This window comes from Vidua macroura, chromosome 2 (assembly GCF_024509145.1).
Source record: "Vidua macroura isolate BioBank_ID:100142 chromosome 2, ASM2450914v1, whole genome shotgun sequence".
Taxonomy (NCBI): Eukaryota; Metazoa; Chordata; class Aves; order Passeriformes; family Viduidae; genus Vidua; species Vidua macroura.
Window position 1 is genome coordinate 38,199,678 of NC_071572.1, and position 19,529 is coordinate 38,219,206.

General features: G+C 34.8%; 1 protein-coding gene across 2 annotated transcripts in view; it reads left to right on the top strand.

Annotated features, from left to right (window-relative positions):
- Window positions 1-19,529, top strand: part of FGF14 (fibroblast growth factor 14) — a 375,114-nt gene that overhangs the window by 294,704 nt on the left and 60,881 nt on the right. For both annotated transcript variants that reach the window (XM_053971364.1, XM_053971365.1), the window contains exon 3: window positions 847-950. In XM_053971364.1, the coding sequence (XP_053827339.1) occupies window positions 847-950 (104 nt within the window). The remainder of the gene's footprint in view (window positions 1-846; window positions 951-19,529) is intronic.

The following is a 19,529-nucleotide window of genomic DNA, read 5'->3' on the forward strand; positions in this document are numbered from 1 at the left end:
AACTCACTGTAGGTGTTACTGTGTTCCTGACACCTGACTTGGTAGAAACAGTCCCCAGTGCATATGTTGGATACACAGGTTGTGCTTTTGGTTTTCTTCCAAAGACTTGGGAATCCATGACTTATCCACAGTGGAAAAACATTTAGCATAAACTCTGTCTCATCCAGATCTTTTCTTCCAAAACTGATGTGTGCTTTGCATCTAATTTTCTAGCATGAGTCAGTAAATGTAATATAGGTGTGTGCTGGCATAAGTTTTAGAAGAACTGGTTCATGCCACCTACTTACACAACTTGTGTTTTTCTGTGGTGAGGCTGGTAAACTCCCACTCTTCACACTGGTCTTTTTTTCAGATAGTAATCAAAGTTGTGGCTGTTTGGATTACTACAGAGGTATACAGGATTTCTAGGGTATTTGTTATTAGGTGGTTTTCTAATTATTTTCTAATTATTTTCTAATTATTACCCCAAGTTCTGTATTCTGTTCAATAACATTTATGCACATTTCAAGTCAAGCACATATTTCAGTGCTTTTATCAACTATGATAAGCATCTGTCATTACATGACACCAGTGTCTTACTGCTTGTATCAAATATATCATTCACAAATGCAAAAATAATTAAATCACAGATCCTTTGACATCAGTCTTTAATGAGGGCACCTTTTAGTTGAATACCATAAAAATGCTCAGGAAAATAAAGAGCTACTTGACAGAATCAAAGAAGCAATTTTAAAAGTATAAAAAATGATACAGGAACTGTTTTTCTTTCTTTTCTGCTAATGATGTTTATTAGACTATTGTATTACCTATAGCATATTTATATCTGGTCATGTTTTTTCTTCTCAGCTTTATTCAACCTTATACCAGTGGGACTTCGAGTTGTCGCTATCCAGGGTGTAAAGACTGGGTTGTATATAGCCCTAAATGGAGAAGGTTTCCTCTACACATCAGTAAGTACCTTGCTGAACTGTGTTTAGGAGGCACAGCTGAAGCTGAAATCTACACAAGAATGAGACTCCTGTCCACTTTTAAGAAGTTCTGTAATGTCTGTTGCACACACCATGCTTGTGTGTAGCATAAATGGGACACAGTAGAAATTACTGTGTACTACGTGTAAAAGTCTGAATGTTAGCAATCCTAAAAGCACATACCACAGACCTCTTTTCCTGGCAGGCTGTCACGGTAGAGTGCCATAAGCCACAAAGATTATAATTTTCAATTCAATTCTTCAAAATTTAAAATAAGGACTTGCAATTATTTTCTTAGAGACTTGTAGATCAGAATCCAAAAACTGCTCCAACCATTATTTTTATTGATAAGATTTATGAGTGCAACTTCCATCTAAAAGCTCATTAACAGCCTTATGGTTTATCACCATAATCTTGTAACTGTATGCTTAGCATTATTGATTTTTCTATATCAGATATAAGGAAAATAAAGAGTTCTGTGAGGGACTATTACCTCTGTAGAATCATCAAAGTTTAAAAAAAGTCTTTTGAGTCACAAAGAAGACTGCTGGATAAAGTGACTGGAAAGACCTCAGATTGCTTATGATATTTCAAATGATTTGATGCTAATCACTCAGTATGTTATGAATATAAAATTCCTCAGTTTTGTATAAATTTAGGGTCTTAACTTCCTTTGAAAGACCGACAGCCTTTATTGTGAACAGGCAGTTCTGTCAGATATTAACAAGGTGGCTTAAAGGATTTTTCATTACTATATTTTTATTGACATCTATGTTAAATTTATTTACATAGTGCTTTTTCCATTTTTTGGATCACATAATTCTTAATTCCCAACTGAGTTACAATACACTGCTTTGTTTTCAATGTCCGTTGAAAGGAAATTGGAAAGATTAAGTTTCTGATGCCCTGAGGGAAAGTATTCTGTTTGTTTCAAACACACAATTGTCTTGCAAAAGCTAATTAGGAAGAAAAAAATGGAACTCATCTTGAATGCCAATGTCATGACAAAGAGAAAATCCTTCCTCATAAAATGCCTGCTGGGAACTCCAGCAGTTTTTTCTACCTTTTTTTTTTTTACATCTGTTCAAAATAAAAATTCTATCACAGGAAAACATGCAATATTTGCTATCAGAAGGAAGAAAACTTGAAGAAAAAACTTAGAGCTATTAGAGAAAATGAATTACTGGTTTTCCAGTTCCATCGCATTGTGGGGGAAGGTAATTTCTGGATCATGGCATGAAAAGCAGCTTCTTTAATGTGTTGGCACGGTGAAGAATACATTCTTGCCCAGCACTGTTCCTGAAATGAGTTCTCAGTCCTGCAGAAAGAAATACAAATTTCAGAAAATGTGCTGTTTCCTGATGGTTAATTTTGCAGGGGGACCACACATGTACAAATTGTGGTAGGCACTGTTTTAATGTATTATTCTGGAAATGATTCAAGTTAAATGAAGTTAAGTGAGGCAAGGAAGTGAGTGTTTTTATAATGTACTGCTTACTCTTCCTTGTGAAGAGAATGAAAGATGAGTGGCCCATTAAATTACAAAACTGACGCATTACAAAACACAGCAGAAGACTTTGTTATGTCTACAAAATTATTTTCAACTTATACTTTTGCCAAGAAGGAAAAAAATAGCATTTGATCAAAAATTTAAAGACATTGTTTTCAAAATATCAGTACTGTAATACAGGTTTGTTTGTTTCATGTTAATGTATTGACAACACTGGTAATATATTTTTGTCTCAGCAATTGCCTGCTTTCACCTTAAAGACTATTGCATTTGAATATAAAATGACAAAGCATCAGAAAGAAGTCTGTCTTCTCCTGAGAATCAAGATAAAGAAATAGTGTATGCAGAATTATATATCACAATTTGTAGAATTTTTTTTTTAATCAATTCTTTTCTAGTACTGTCTTGGTGGACTTTTTGACTCTTTTTCACATCTGTGTATCTGTTGCACCTAGATGCAGAAGTTCTGTATTACATGTCACATATTTTTCCCTTGGCTATTTAGGAGAGAATGGGAGAAGAAAGTTTTCTAAGTTTCATATGCCAACTGCCATCACTGAAAAAAACTGCTGCATAATGGGAACGATAGTTAAAATGTACATATATTTATATTTATTACATTTTCTTATAAAGATTTAAAAAATGTAAGCATGCCCTGTAGGCTAAGCAGCATTTTTAGTCTAAGTTGAGACTGAAGTTCTGTATAGTCCTTCTCCACACAATAGCTGGGTGTCCCTTCTTCCCATCACATTCATAGTCACAGTATAAGAAAGCTGTATCTTGTGAGAATACCCTACATGTTGATACCTCTCTTCAGAGACTGAAGGCCCCAACTCAATTATTTTTATCATAAGGTTCACATCACCTTGACTAATTAAGCAACAGCACTGACAGGAAAGGTATTATGTGTGAAGCTGCTGTGTGTTCTTTAAGAAGAAAACAAAGGTACAGTGACAGACTAGTTTTGCAAACAGATTGTCAAATGAAAATTTACATTATTTCTTGCCTTTTTAAAAATCCTTTTTTTAATGGTTGTTTACATCAGTTTGAGATTTTTTCTTTCCCCCCCTCCTTTATTCTGCCATATTTAAGATTTATTCAACTATTTCTCAGAATTAGAACTAGAAAAATGTTCAGAAACTTCATAGAAGAGTGCTATGTCAGTATTCCTTGGAACAGAAGCAAGAGGACAGCAAATTGTGTAGGAAGATCAGTCTCAAGAGTTTTTCATACCTCTTTTGCCTGCTGCAGCACTTGAGATTTGTATTCTGTCCTTTGAGAATTGATTGAGCCAAGGTCTCTAACATACACTATCAAAGTCTTGTCAAATAAAGGAGAAGAAGAATCTTGGGAGTTTGATAGGGTTTTGCAAAATTCCTTAGAGAAATTTTCCAATTTTTTAACCAAAAACATAACATGATTTTTTCTATACATTTTGAGTAATTATTTTAATACCATAATTAATTATTTTCTAATATGAAATATGAGAACAAGAGTCTTTTCATGTTGTGTTTTTCTGTGTTCTTTTAACAATGAGCAATGAGAATTATAAAAGTGAGTTGAAATTTATTTTAGATGGCTTAATGAACTGTGAATAATTTCATATTTATGACTGACTAAATAACTGTGAAAGCTAGTTGGACAATCGGGATTTTTCCCCTGAGAGCCATCTCATGTACTAGCAAGATCTTTGAAATTATAGTTATGGACTTTATATGTTAAAGTCAAAAATTATCCCTTATTCCTTTCTTCCTTTTGAAAGGGTGAGCAAGATGAGGTTTCATTTCCAGATTTTGTCTTGTCAAAATCAAAAGGAATGAAACTGGCTCAGTGCACTGAAAAAGGGAGCACAGCTGCAGGGATTCTCCATGGGGAACAGGTATTGCCTGCAGCAGGAAGATGGCAGTGCAGTATTTGGCAGAAGCTTTAGTTTGGTTTGATGTTAATTTTGATCAACTCCCTTTGCAAGTGGTTCATTAGTTCAACTTCCAGGGGGCTGCAGGTTTTGTTTTGTTTCTAGGATTTCCTGCTATCTTAGCAGGATAAATTCAGAGGTAAAACTTATAATAGGTTAGTCCATTTTATGATTCCTATTTTCCTGTGATGAGGATATGAGAGTCTTCTGGGTTTGCATCAATGGATTTTTCTCCAGAATTATTTGATATATCTGTGAGTTTTTGGAAGGGCTACTGGTTACCTTTTTCATCATAGGAGCAGTTTGTTACTGTACTACCTGTCTTTGGTGGGTACAGTAAAAGAAAAAGGAAAATCCAGAGTAAAAGAAAAAGGAAAATCCAAAATGTAGACAAGGAAAAATCTTGTCTAGAACATCTTAACCTGCTTGTGTTTTCTTCTTTGTGTTTCCTCTTTCACCATTTCTTCTGCCCATTTTCTGAAACCAGAGATGTGAACTAAACCAGAGAGGAAAGAGTACACCTGTGCTATTGTCCAGCAGCCGGTATCAAAGTCAAAGGAATTCACTGTGTGGTTTAAGACTGATGCTTTAAAAGATGACTGAGCCTCCCTGGTCCCCTCTTCCACCATTGTTCACTGTGGCTTCAGAGGTCTTCTTCTGGGTATGGGGTAGTCGGAACCTCACTGGAAGGATGTAGAAAGTACTGGAGAGACATGGCTGCATTTCTGTGAGGTTTTACCAACTGTTTGTAAAGTATTTCAGAATTAGGAATGTCACACTACTTACTTAACAGAATAATCTCCTTGTGAGGTGGGGGTTTGTTTTTTTTTTTTGATCTGCCACAGTACACAGTGTTGAGGGTGTTAGAAGGGTATTGGTTGGGGCAGTGTTTCTGTTGCAGTAAGATATCAGTCTGTGTCACAGCCTTCATGAAAGAGAGAGAACATCAATATCTGTTGCTGAGCAGTGTATTTGTTCTATCACTCTGGCAACTCTCACCTGAAAAAAAAAGCCTTTGAGGATTTCTCCTGACATTTCAGTAGCTTCCCAATGCTGTTATTTCTGCCACTTCTTTAAGCCCACATAATTGACCTCTCTGAGGAGAACAAAATTCATCCTCAAGCAAGAACATAGGAGCACCTTCAGTGAAGCCTGGAAAAGAGTGAGAACTGAAGTAGTCTGTATTTCTAATATTCATATCAAAGTCAAATGAAAAATATATTTTGTCTAGCTTTTCATAGAGCCTCACTTTATGCTTTGGCATAGCAAAGCTTAGCATGTGCAGTACTTTGAAGGCTCAAAATTGAATAAAACCTTATAATAAACAGAGTAGAAGGGAGCTTAAACTAGATAAAACTGAAGAGGAAATGTGATGTTTTAAAATTTAAAATTTTTTACAAGAATAATCAAAAAAGGGTTAGTTGACATCAGGACAACATTGTTACAACAGTAGTTGACCTATGTTTTGGCAAAGATCATTCTCCACCTTGCAAAATATTGTAGAAATAGTCAGGAATCTATCTGTTTAGAGAAAAAGTAACAAATAGAACTTGCTCTGTGATTTAAAAGATGAAGACTTTTATTTCTAGTGGTCAAAAGTATGCTAAATATCAGAAAAGGGTAAATCTCACTGCTCTTGTGGTATCTGTAGTTTCGTAAATGTAAGCACATCAGAGTGGAGTGTCTCATAATATTGTGATCAACAGAAAACATTATTTTCTTTCTTATGTCAGACTTATGCTTTAGGGTCTCAACCTGCTCCCACACATTTATCTTCCAGCACAGGCTTTACTAAGAAAAGGATAGGACCTTATTTCACTTGTCATTATCTGTGTCTTGGAAGTATTCTGGCTCACTTTGGAGAGAGGAAAATGGGTATTTTTAATGATTTGAAAATCACAGCTCCTGGTAAGGACTTTTAAAAACTGATTGTGTGATATTTTTAAGAGTATAAAGGCACAGACCTTATGCAAAATCACTTGTTTCAAGGGCTTACCACTAAAGTGCTTCCTTACATATGTATACCATTTTTGCACTTCCAGTTATTTTTTATTGAACTGGAATCAGTGAGAAAGTGACCTATATTTGCTTCATATTGAAAAAGATTTTTTTGAGCAGGATACAGCTTGTTTCAAGGCTGTGTTCCTCTGTAAAGTGGGCTGCATCTCTCAAAAGGTGAACAAGTTCAGCATGTTCCAGCAGTTGAAAAACACTGACAGGGAGGAGGAAAATATCTGCATGATTTATGCTTATTTATATCTGTTTTTGGAGGTATATAATTTGTCTCTCAGGTTGCCTTCCAAAAATAAATACAGAAAATTGCTAATGAATTTATTTATTCTATGGTAGCACTTAAGGAACAACTGATAACATAGCCCTGCTATATTGTACAAAAAAGTGCCAAATGTCCCCGCTACAGCACGTAGTAGAAAAGGAAATACATACTAAGTCCATGACTTTTTTCAGTCGGTTAGGTTTTCACATTTTTGATTGAATGTGCTGAAGCCAATGCTTTCACACACAAGATAAGGTAGAAAAAGGAGGCATGCAGAGATACATGAGAGTTTGATAAGGGCAGGAGAGAAGTGAGAAGGGAAGAGATGAATGGAATGAGACTGACATGAGGAGACTGTGATAAGAAGGAATATAAGAAAGTGGATAAATAGCACAGTGGAGCAGAACAGTATTGCAGAAAACCTTATAATGATATCATCATTGTAGAAATGTTTAGGATGATATCACTATTGTTCAAGTCTCGTGCTTATGTTGATTACTACCTTTCTGAGTTTTTCACACCCACAAATGGCTACTATTTGAACTACTGTTCATAAACCATATTGTTTAATGAAAAATGCTGCTTTGAATATATAAGGATACAGTATTTTAGTGTGGCTTCTTACTTTATGGCCATAGTTTCCTCCTGGAATTTAAATGCTGTGCTGGGGGTTATAACAGAATTTGACTCAAAACATGCAACACTGCTTCTTGATGCTTAAACCAAATATGTGTGTCATTAACGTCTACAGTATCCAGGATCTAGTTGAATTTTTATCTGTAAGAAACAGTTTAATTGCTTAAATTATTAATTTTCCTATCTCATGTATATTTCTCATATCCTTGTGCAAAAAATCTCCTACTACACGTGTTCTCTCTCCCTGGAATGTATACAAATGCCCCAAGAATAAAAGTTGCACCTCCAAACTTGGCAAAGTATGGACGATCACAGAGTCTGCAGCTGTAGCTGGATATTTTTCAATAATTGTATGACAAGGAATAGTAACTGTAGGTAGGTATGCTAAAATGAGGGTAATCTAATCTCATGCTTCAGGAAGTAGGATGACTGCCACAGGGACCGAGAGGAATGCTTTCCCCAGTGTACAGCATCATATAGAGCAGTTCCTCTGAAGGAGGTTTGTCTCTGAGCTGTTGTGCAATGGTCACAGATGAAGGCTGAGCCAGGTTTGATGGACCAGCAGCTTAATCAAGTTTGTCAAATTTCTGCTTCTGGCAATTCTGTCTCTCATGGTAACATCCCTGCATTTTTGGCCAATGTTTGTTTTGTTGCATAAATACAACTCACTATTCTGGATGTTTATTTATTCTCTGCTTTGTTGCTCCTAGAAATTTGGGGTTGTCAATAATCCTAAATGTTGAATGCATCTCACTTTCTATTGTGTACCACTCTTGCCTTCTGTTCACTTACTTCCCTTCTAATTGTCACTTCCCAAGTAAAAAGGATCATGTTCGAAATTTCTAATTTTCCATTCATTACTGTTTAATCTTACTCATTCATTGCATCCAAGTAAGGAAGGAGGCCACCAAGGACTTGGAATCTCAAATTTTAGAAAATTATCAAAAACATATTTCCAAAACGAACTCCTACTACTTCTTTCCATTAATGGTTAATGAATATTGAAAATACTAAAGACAATTTTTGGAAGATTTTATGGTAAATTGAAATCTATTTCATAATAAGTGGGGTTCTTACAGGGTAGAGAAGACTTCCTATTGCATCATGAAGAGGTATAGGTAAGAAAAAGCCTCAGCTTTCTATGGAGTAGAACACTTAGACACATGCGCTATCACTTCTGTAACTGCATAGTTAATGCATCTTCTGTTATTCGGGGCTATTTCCAACAGGTATGTGTGTAGACAGAAAGATAGATGAACAAAAGTTAACTGAGAGCTTTTAGATATTTTGTCTATTGTAAAATATTTCTATTTGTCTGAAGAATTGCTTCAGTCAGATGCTGAAGCAAAAATTTGCCTTCATTATGTGAGAAAAAATCCTCATTCCCTTGCAGAAATGGAATAGTGGAATTCATATTTTGTCTTTTTTAAATTTCTCTAAAAATTTTAAATACCTTTATAAGAATATTCATTTTAAATGAATAATATCAAGACAAAAGATAAGAATGGTATTTACCTAGGTAATTAAAGAAAATTATGCAGGCATCCTATAATTTCAGGGAACTTTCTAAGGTACCCCTCATATCCTATAATGGGATGGTGTGGCTCAAGTGTATGTATTATATTATCATAATATTTTTACAGCATAATTCTGTATCAGATGTAGTCCTTATGATTAGACTTCAAAAGAAGGGCTACATATATCAAATGTTATTGTAGTGTGCAACTCTATACAACAGGGCTTTGTATAAAAGATAGAGTTCTGTAAATATCAGATGTTGACAAAAGCCATAGATGCATTTGATGACTGATTTATACACAATATCCATTACATTTTTTTAGCAGGTATCCTATTATTCTTGATTTTTAAGGGTCTTGTTTCACATTGCCATAATACACATTTATTTTATTGTTGTAGCACATTAATTTTTTCATTTGAATAGTCAAATGTGTAGCTAAGCTTAGTGAATGATGGTCAGTGATAAATTTATATCCCTTGTAATCTTCCCATATGCCATGTGTCCCTGTGAAAAAATTTGGGATATTTCTGCTTCTAAGGCAGCTTTAGCCATGGGCTGGATCCTGCATGCAAGTTTGACCATCTGGGTAGGCCTGCAGAAATGCTGATTCTGCATGTCCTGGCTAATGACCCCTTACCTTGGCCTCTCACATGTTGGCAGAGCTTGTTAATCTGGGACCTGCCCCAGGGTGTTCATAGTCCCCTCTCTTATGTCTACATGCTGCAGAGGACAGGGTTGCTTCCACCACCTTTCCACATGGGATTTTCTGTGACCAGGAATCTTGTGTGCAGCTTTTCAGACCTGTGAAAGTCTCTGGATGAATATGTCAACAGAAAGGCTGGGATTACCCCTGAAACCTTCCCAGGGAGCTAAACCTCAGAAAGGAGAACTCAGAACCACATTTGTTTCTCTTTTGGTAAATTTGTAACTAACTGTTGATTACAGTTCATTTACAGTGTAAATAAGCATGTTAACGCTGATATTTATGTGTCTGTACAAAACTGACTAGGAAAGCAACTTGTACATAGTTAGCTAAACATCAAGTCTAGATTTCCCTCCTGGTTTGTCAAATTCCTCAGTCCTCCTCTTTACCTGCTGGCAACCTTCTCTACCATAGTTCCTTGGTGTATTCCCGTGGATAGTGCATGATCTTATATGGTCATTATGCTCATTTAGACAAATATCATAGATCTTCATTCCCATACAGGGCCAGGAGTTGACTAGGGTGTGACTCTTTCCTGCCTTCTCCTCTTTCCCTCGTTTCTGACACCATTCAGTGAGAGGCAGTTTTAGGTGGAAACAGACATCCCAAAGGAAAGTTTGAGGTTCATTTGTCTTCTTGTTGACCAGGCACTACTTGTGGCACGGCATCAGAATAACTCCTAGCAATGGTGGGACCTTTTCTGCCCACAGCTTAGTGTATTTCAAAATTCCAATTTTAAATTTCTATAATACTGCCTAAATATTGAAGGGATCTGATATTTTTCAGAGTACCAATTGTTGGCCTAGTTCTGATGCTAATTACAGTTGCTGATCTCATAGGTATCAGGGCTGACATAACAGAGCATTTTCAGAAATCCCTCTTGGAAGGGTTAAACTGGTGAGTTTGTTGTGCAGTGTTTATTCAGCATTTTCTATCCACTGTCAGATGAAAATCTCTCTTGACTGATTTCTGTTGATTTGACAAGGATTCTTTTTTTTTAGCAGACTACAAATACAGCCTTGGGGACATATTTTCTCTCCCCAAGGATGTCTCACAAGGAATCGTAAATCTGTAGAAAAATCAGCAGTAAAACCTGAATTTTACTACAGAAAAAAATGCTGGAGTAGGGGTGAGTAGAAAAGTCACCCCATTGTGTTTGAATTCAGATGTGACTCATCTCTACATTCTGTTCTCCTGATATATTTGTCACTAAACCTTTTGTAATAAAAAGTTATATGTTGCCACTACCTGGAAAATCATGAATACCTGGACTTAATAGACAGGATTTGTAGGAAAACCTTGTACTTTGAGTAAGTGAAACAAAAACCTGAAGGCTTAATTCCTTCTGTGCACCCATAGCTTTCTTTTTCCAATAGCATATCATGTTGTGGAAAGCTTTGGCTTATTAATAGACTGATAAGATTTTTTAGCATTACCAGACATTTACATGGTATTACTTAATCTTTAGTGTGATTGTGTCTGCAAAACTGAAAACAATGTTTCAACATGAAAATTAAATACCAGTACTTTGTGACTCCACAGATGTACAGAGCTAAAGACCCAAAGTTTTCCACAAAAGAAATGTGATTGCCTAATTCACCATGGAATTGTTTACTTATTGCAGAATTGCCTAACAGCTGGTGAATTTTAAAAAGATGGAGAAAGGATTTTATACCACAGGCGCAAAACAAAATATAGCCAACATTTCAAAAGCATAATATGTTCTCTTTTTCATGTCCCTCTTGGCCAGCATCTGACTTCTGTGTTGTGACTAATGTCCCCTAAGCAGTTATACCCTTTCACATTGCTGTTCAGGCTACAGGCCAAAACTTAGCACAGCCCACATAATCATGAAAGAGAATAATATTATGAAAAGATCTACTCTTAAAAGCAGCTTAGATGACGTTAGGAAAAGGTAGAAGTATAAGATTTTTTTTTTAATCTATTTGCCAAGTATTGCTACTATTTGTCTCCCCAGTGTTATGTATTACTGGATGAGTATAGGTTTATTAAAAAAAAAAAAAAGTTTTATTTTTATAAAATTTTAAATAAAAAGTAGACCTGCCTGCCTGGGATTAGTGGCATTCCAAAATTCTTGTTGGTATTTTTTTCTTTACCCTAGGATGGGTTTGATATTCCCTGCCAAGGGAAGTACAAAATACATGTTGGCGTGATAATGAGAGAATAGTCTAGTCAAACAAAAGAGTAAAGTATAATTAATAGAGAACCAATGGCATAGAATAACTTTTAAATTTGGTAGAAATTTTTCCATTTGTTCCAATGGGGTCTGAAGCTATTTGTCTATACTTCAGTAGGTATTGGAAGAATTTGTATAAGTGTAAGCATCATTCTCTTTCAGCTTCTTAAACAGAATATATCAGGGAGAATTCCTTCAATTTATTCAGTATGATTACTAACAAATGCTGATATCTATGATATACTAACAAATGCTGCTAGTAGAACTGCATTTTTAATTTCAACCTGCTTTCAACCTTGTATTTTCCTCTTCCTCTCCCCCCCCCCCCCCCCCCCAGCCCTTTTTTCTCTGGAGAGCTTCTCTTAAGGGTTAGGGTAACTTAGGAAGATGCAGCATTTAATATTCTGTTTCAACATTTAGTTGTTCATGAAGAGGACTGAGTTGACTATTTTCTTCATGACATTTGAAGATCAGGAGTGTGCCCTTGTCTCTTCATTTTCAAGTATCTATTGGCACAAGCAGCAAAGGAGATGAAGGAATCAGCCTTTCAGGCATTGGAAGTGACAACTTCAGGAAGCATCAGCTGAGCCAATTCTATCACCCATTTAGCATTCATCTGACTATTGAAGGTGGCTGAAGAATAGCATTTGAAAACAGAATGAAAGATAAAATTGGTATTTCCCTTAATACTTAGAGAAATTTCACTGTCATCTTTGACAAGTATCAGCAGATACCCGCCTGGTGCTCAGAACTGTCAAAGTCACTTTTCTTCAATTGACACAATTAGAGTAGAAGATAGGTGAACTGATTTTTTATTTTCAAGGATTTATCATGTGGAGGTGACTCCTCCTGGAATATGAGGAATATGAGGAATAGTGAGGTAGTATCTGAACTACTTTGTCCAACTCACAGCTTTGGATGTGCAAGTATGACATTGAGAAAGAGGGAGACAGGGGAAAGGATTAGGATTAGGTGATCTACAGGTAGATTATATCAGGTTTGCTTCAAACTCTGCAAATTATGTGAAAACAGTCTCACTGTATGAAAACAGTCTCACTAGTGAATATTGTCAGAAACTAGCCATGGTAAACATAGCCTCACTTGAAATTGTTCATTACCCAAATAGGAAGTGCAGTGACATGGGCCATGTTAGAGACAGACAAGATGCAACATTCACACTAAATGATATTTTATTCTGGCAGATCAAAGATTTTATTACTTGTGATAAGGCATGCTCAGTTTTATTTGTCTGAAGATGCATCAAACTCAGAAATATAGCATGGAGTTCCACAATCCTGGTCTTAAAAATTGCCCTATAACCTTGTTATCCTCATGACTTCCATAGACTTATTTTTGTGTGAGCCTATAGTGGTAGAAGCTTCATTAAAAGATTTGAACAAGATTTGATCAAACATTTCTCATAGAAATATAAAGAAAATGATGATTAGTTGTTTAACTGAAAAGTAAAAAAATATTAACATAGATGTTAACATAGATATTGCTGATGTAAAGGAATTGTAACACTCTAGGCATTCAAGGTATTAAATAAAAATTAAAATTACTTTGAAAGAGATGCTCTAAATTAATCTAGAAAATTATTTTGTTAATTAAGTACATAATCCAAAAATGCAGAAAACAGAAACAAATACTCAACCAAATTTTCAAGATTTTTAGGAATGGAGAGGATGCAGAAATCTTCCCATAATTTTTAGTAAAAGTTCTAGATAATCAAAAAAAGAGAACTTCATAAATGCAAGTTCATTTAAAAAGGCTCTTATTTTTTATATGCATAAAGAGGAATATTAGTTAATATATTTATAATTAGACTAAGTCATATTTTTGTGAAAGAGATGGACTTCAGAAGTTCTGTAAATAGGTTTGTTCATATGTAATTTTTTCTTCTAAGAAGTTGAAACAACCACCTCTTATTCATTTTCTTCACTTTGTCAAAACAAGAAATGTCTCTTTTTTTGTCAAGTCCTATTTGTTAAAGTAGTGCTAAACTGCTTTTCCTTTGTCTCTGAATGGAAGAAGGAATTTTATTTGGCATTTCATGGCCTAATGCTTTTTCTAAAGGTTTCCAGCTCAGTTCCTGTCACTGGTAGACAGTAGGGTGTTCTCTAGCTATGCTTAAGACTGTTAGTAGTATCTTTTTGTTAATGTCAACTTGATATCAATCTGTGGTTGGAGAGACTTGGAAAGCCAGCTCTGCTGGATAAGTCCTTGTGAAGGGGGCATACTGTTCTTTTATTCAGAAGTAAATATCTACTTTCAACTGTAAAAAGACAATCAAATAAAAAGATTCATTTATTTATTCTATAGTATGACTAGGTAAAACAAGTAACAAAAAAATAAGCAACTATTTTCATTAACACCTTTTTCTTTGTCACATTCCATTCTAAACATCAGTGTTGAAATATTGATAGGAAGGCAGGCTTTTGTAGGACAGGTTATTAAAATTCTAATCTTATATTGCACTAATAAAGGAATATGCCACGGATTTCTCACACACTTCAACAGTTTTCCTGCTTTTGGGTATCCTCAGTGAGGGGAGAACTTTTTGCTTCCATGAGTGAAACTAGAGACTTAGCAGTGCTGACAAATGCCCATACTGTCATAGTGACAGAAACTTCTTTTGTTGACAAATTCCGCCTAGTGACCCCAAAAAATTTGACATGTGGAAATGAATGTAGCTTTGTTACTCCCATGTGTGCTGTGCAAGAATGCCATAAGCTTTCTTGTCTTCCTTTTAAAAAATAATAAAATTTCAGAAGTTGTTTAATTGAAAAGAGTTTAATTGACCATGGTAATGGAAGTATATATTAAATGTCAATTATGAAGCAGAGATTTGAGATATGTGAATATGTAACAGTAGGAGCTAGTTGGCACAGAGCTTCTAGATCTTTCTCTAGAGTGTTTCCATCTAGGCTCTGATTGGATTAGGAAGCAGGTATCTGAATTTCCCATTGTTTTCCTGATTTTGAAAGTCATAATAAATTCAACATAGCATTATAGCATGTGGTTTGAATGTAGTCACAAAGCCTTCTATCACGTAAGAAATGTCTACAGAAATTATTGGCAGATTCAAATGATTTGAGGTAACTTTATGGTGGAATGAATTTAACAAAACTATGAAATTATTTCTGCAGCAAGCCTGATGTAGTCTGCAGTGTGGAATACCCTGATTTCTGCCACTAAACCATGGCAAAATTGCATTGTTCATTCACATGCTGTCTCCAGAGATGTATCTTCAGTAGATTCAGTAAAAGTCCTATCTTTTTATCATTTTAACAAAATGGTGAACAGTAGCAGAACAGTGAGAAAACATCTTTTTCATACAGCTTGTTTGCTGAGGGCTAAAACCTCATATTCAAAGTAGCTGTCTAAAAATGAGCTTTTTGCCTTCTCTTTTTTATTTTCTAGTTCTGGTAACTATTTCTCCCCTCAAGCCTATTTTGTTAGCTATCTGGATTACCTGAACTCAGGGACTAAATTGTAATTTCTTCCAGAGGAATTTTATATTGATCCACCTTATCACTATGCAGATAAAACTAAACTTTCAATCTGATCTTACTCATTTGGTCTTGACCATGGATATGTCCTAGCTATGCTGTAGATGAAGACAAAGCAGGACCAGGTACTGGTTTTGATATTTTCTACTGAATCTTGGAAAAGTTTCCCTAAATAGGATTCTCTTCTAGTCTGCTAGGTGCAACTTCTGTAGTGGAGAATAGTAAAAAAAAGCAATATTAAACAGATCAAACATAACTTACCATTTCAGATGTCAGATTTAGCATACACATTGAATAATACATAATGAATTCAAAATCACATAATTTAAAATATAAAATCCATATTTCATGGGTAGCAATTAAGTGAAATGTGATGAGATGAAAAGCATTCTGTGCCATATTCTCTTCAAGGTTCTTTAGACTTGACACCTACTCCTTGATAGCATCAAAGTTAATTTGAAACATAAATAATGCTTAGAAAAATAGCTATATTTTTATTCAGACCTCTGTACTTAATTCAGTGACATAACTTGCAAAGTTTTTCTATTTGAGAGGTGTTAGTTCAACAAAATTGAACAGGGCTCTTTCTTTTTGAGAGATATACTTAGTAGTTTCTCTTTCATCTTAAAAGTAATGTAATAATGAAAGATTTAAGGTTGAAACTTAAAGGATGCTTTTATTTCCTCATCTTTATATTGAAATGGCTTTATATCTATTCTGTTCAATAAAGCTAATACAACAAAAATATTATCTTAGAATTAAACTACTATTTATTCTAAGATACTGAACAAATTAAGTAACATCTATAGCTAGGTGTTAGTGTGACATTGCAAGAGACCTGTCCTCTCTTGTCAGAGCTTCTGGCCCTAGAGAGCTTATTATATCTCCTTGAATGCTTTTCTTAAGTGTAGTTCACCATGTACATAGTGTATTATATGCATTTTACTTTGGGCTTCAAGAATGCATCTCAACATTACTTATTTGAATCCTCGTATAATCATTTGGGTATTTTTTCCCCTTTCTGAATTTTCAAATGCTGTATGTCAGGGAATATGAAGGTATTTTGAGTATGTCACTCCTTTTACTTCAAAGAACAGCTTCAGATGTTTTACTAATTTTACGTTGAAAACTAGTGTCTTCTAGTGATCTAGAAGACACTAAAATTGGCCTAAAAATGGCCTGGTAGTCAAAGTAGTATTAAGATATTCAAAGCCAACTAATGCTTTTTGCCATAAAAAGCATAGGAGTATTGAGGAGCAAAGAGGAGTATAGGACTCCTATATGAGTGTTTTCTTTTTTTTTTTCTTTTGATCCCTAGCTTGCTTAACAAATTTCTAAAAAGGTAATGAAATCATAAATAGCCCTTAAGGTTTTTTTGTTTTGTTTTGTTTTGTTTTTTTAAGTCAATATTAAAGCATAATAAACAGCCCTGTATTGTGGAGAAAATCCATTCTGCAGTATTCCTGCAGTTAAAATACTTTGTGCAATGGAGTTTTAGGCTGCAAACAATATTCCTGAGGGGGTTAAAATCAGTGAGAATTATGCAAAATCCAGCTACAAAAATTTTCCAAGAAAAGTACATGTGTAACATAGCATCCAATTTTCTACTTTTGTTCCTTAAGACTACTGCTTTTTTTGAAAGGAAATGGAGTGTACATGAAAAGTGGCTGAACTTTTGAGCCATACGATCCAAAGATAAATGCAGTCTTCTGTAATAGAATTATAGATATATATACACATGAAGTTGGAAAACTTAACCAAAAGTATTTTTCATTATGTATAATCATTTTCATTGCTGTTCAAAGGAACACTGTTAAAACAGTGGTCAGGGAAAAGAAAAACTTTCTCTTTTTCTGAGAATGCCTTCAGGATATACCATACCATCTAGCCGGTAGTCTGATGCTGGCTACCTTAGTAAAAAAACCTTAATAAAAAATAAAAATACTGTAATAAAAATTTTCCAGTTAACTTGGAAATGTAAGATGGTAATGAGAATGCATTTTTCTAACATCCAAATCTGAGAGGCTTTTCAAGACAATTACCAGGAGAAGGTAGGAAGCAGACTAGTGCACCTTAAACCTCATATATACAAAATAGAAATTGCTGCAGAGATTGCTTTGAAATAAGAACAACTTATGAATAAAAAGATCATGGAAACAAATGTTACTGGAGGTAAATTATGTGAAAATATATGAATAAATATATACCTTACTTTTTCCTGTTGAGATTGGAAAGGTAATTTGTGAATTTTACCTGCACAGTACAGGTTTATTATGTAAACTTAAATGCTATCTATAGCATCAATAGAAGTCATATTAGTCTGTAATATAGCTTTTCCTTTGTTTTTCCCTTTCTCTTTACATACTGTTGCAAAATCTTTTCCATGGTATTGCTTTCTTAGGTGTGCTTTCAGTTTAACCTTTTTTAATGTAGAAATTAATCACTTAAAAATACATTTTTCTAATTTAAATCCTTAGAAAAAAGTTTCATCATGCATTCATGGTATTTGAAGGTCTGCTTCAGAGCATTAAATAAACTTAGTGGAATCTTTCAAGAATTTTTGGTACCATAAAGTTTGGGTTAATTTCCTTTAATACTTCAATTTTCATGTGACATGCTAATAAGTTAAAAATTGTTACAAATTGTAGAACAAATGGAAAAAAGGATATGAAGAAGCCATTGGACTCTAAGGCACATGTGTAGCTCTTTGGGATGGTCTTGTGAAGTGCCTGGCGTTCGACTCCAGTGATCCTTTTAGGTCTCTTTGAAATCAGGATTTTCTATGATTCTCTGAGGGCTAGTGGTGAACTGATCTGTCAGAGAGGGAAGTTAAATCATGCTCCAAAAAGTAGAACGTGCTCCTGTTGTTCTTCTTTTGGCCTCCTGGTCTGCAAGGCCCTCCTTCCCTGACCTCTTCTCCTTCCCTCTCTATCCCAAATTTTATAATCCAAAAATATTTTCATTGCACCCCAATATATTGGTAATATTTATACATTCTATTTTAAAAGAAGTCATTTGCTACATGAAAGGGAAACTGTTGAATTCAGTCAATAAACAAAACCTACTGCTCTGGATATCTGCAAAGATATCCACTTACAGCACAGTATCAATCCCCAAATGTCTTATCCCAATCCTTACAAAATACATCTTAGAGCTTTATTTTGAATCATCATACAAACAGAAGAATATATGAAGGGAAGTAGGAATGATTCAAAATAGAAATTAAATCCAGTAAGCAGCATGGAGCATAGAAAATCCTTCTAATAATATTTTGTCCACTTCCTGCCTTATTTTATTTGCTTTTCTCAGTGGTTCCTACTGATTGTTTTGCTAGTTTCTTCTCCAAAGTTAGAGTCATAGTAGATGTTCATTTTCATTTGAGTGTGCAAAGCTAAAAATGAGCACAGAAAAAATCTTTACTCTCAAATGTTCTAAGTATTTTTAAAGTAGTCTTCAGTGCTGTCCTTTTCTCCGTGGAGGTCTAGTCTGTCATTTTTATCCTTGAGAGAGCAAAATGAAATGAATCAATCTAGTCTAAATTATTTCTCAGAAAACAATGCATGCAATGGCCTTCATTTGATGTCCAGAAAAGCTCAAAGAAAAAGTAATGTGTGTCTGCTGCGCCTGGTTGAAATTTCACAGATCAGCAGCACAGGTTTGTAGCTACAATGTAGGAAGCTCAGAACCTCCTTCAGCAGCTCCAATGGCCCAAACATAAGTATGTTCGTTTTAGATAAAACTCCCTCTAAATTCAACTGGAGCAAAACCCAGATAAGAGTGAATACTTTTGAAAGTTCTACTTCCTATTTCATTAAATGGAATGATGAAAAAATTGCCTATTTTCTGGTGTAATGAGGTTATCACAGAAAATGAGGTACCACATATAAGGACTCAAAAGTAGTTGAACTTCTAACACTTTGGGAAAAAAGTGCATTTATTGCTGTGATTTACAGTTCAGTTTTTCTGGCATTAGTTTGATTGTGATGTCTGATAAACTTTAATGTATTCATGAGAGGTGATGTTTTTATGAAGTGAGAGACCATAATAACACTTGATTAGTTCAGCAAGCTGTTTTAGAGTAAATTTATATATTAGTTTAACCTTCTGTGCTTAGGGATACTTTATACTTACTTCAAGATTTCCAGTTGCTTTGCTCTATGTTGTGCTAGTGCATTTTAGTTTGAGTTGCTTTCTACTGTAAGGAGCAAATAAGGTTCAGAAAGGGAATGGCATGATGACGAGATGACAGTTCAGAAATGGCATAATAATCCTACCACTAGTACAATATTTCATG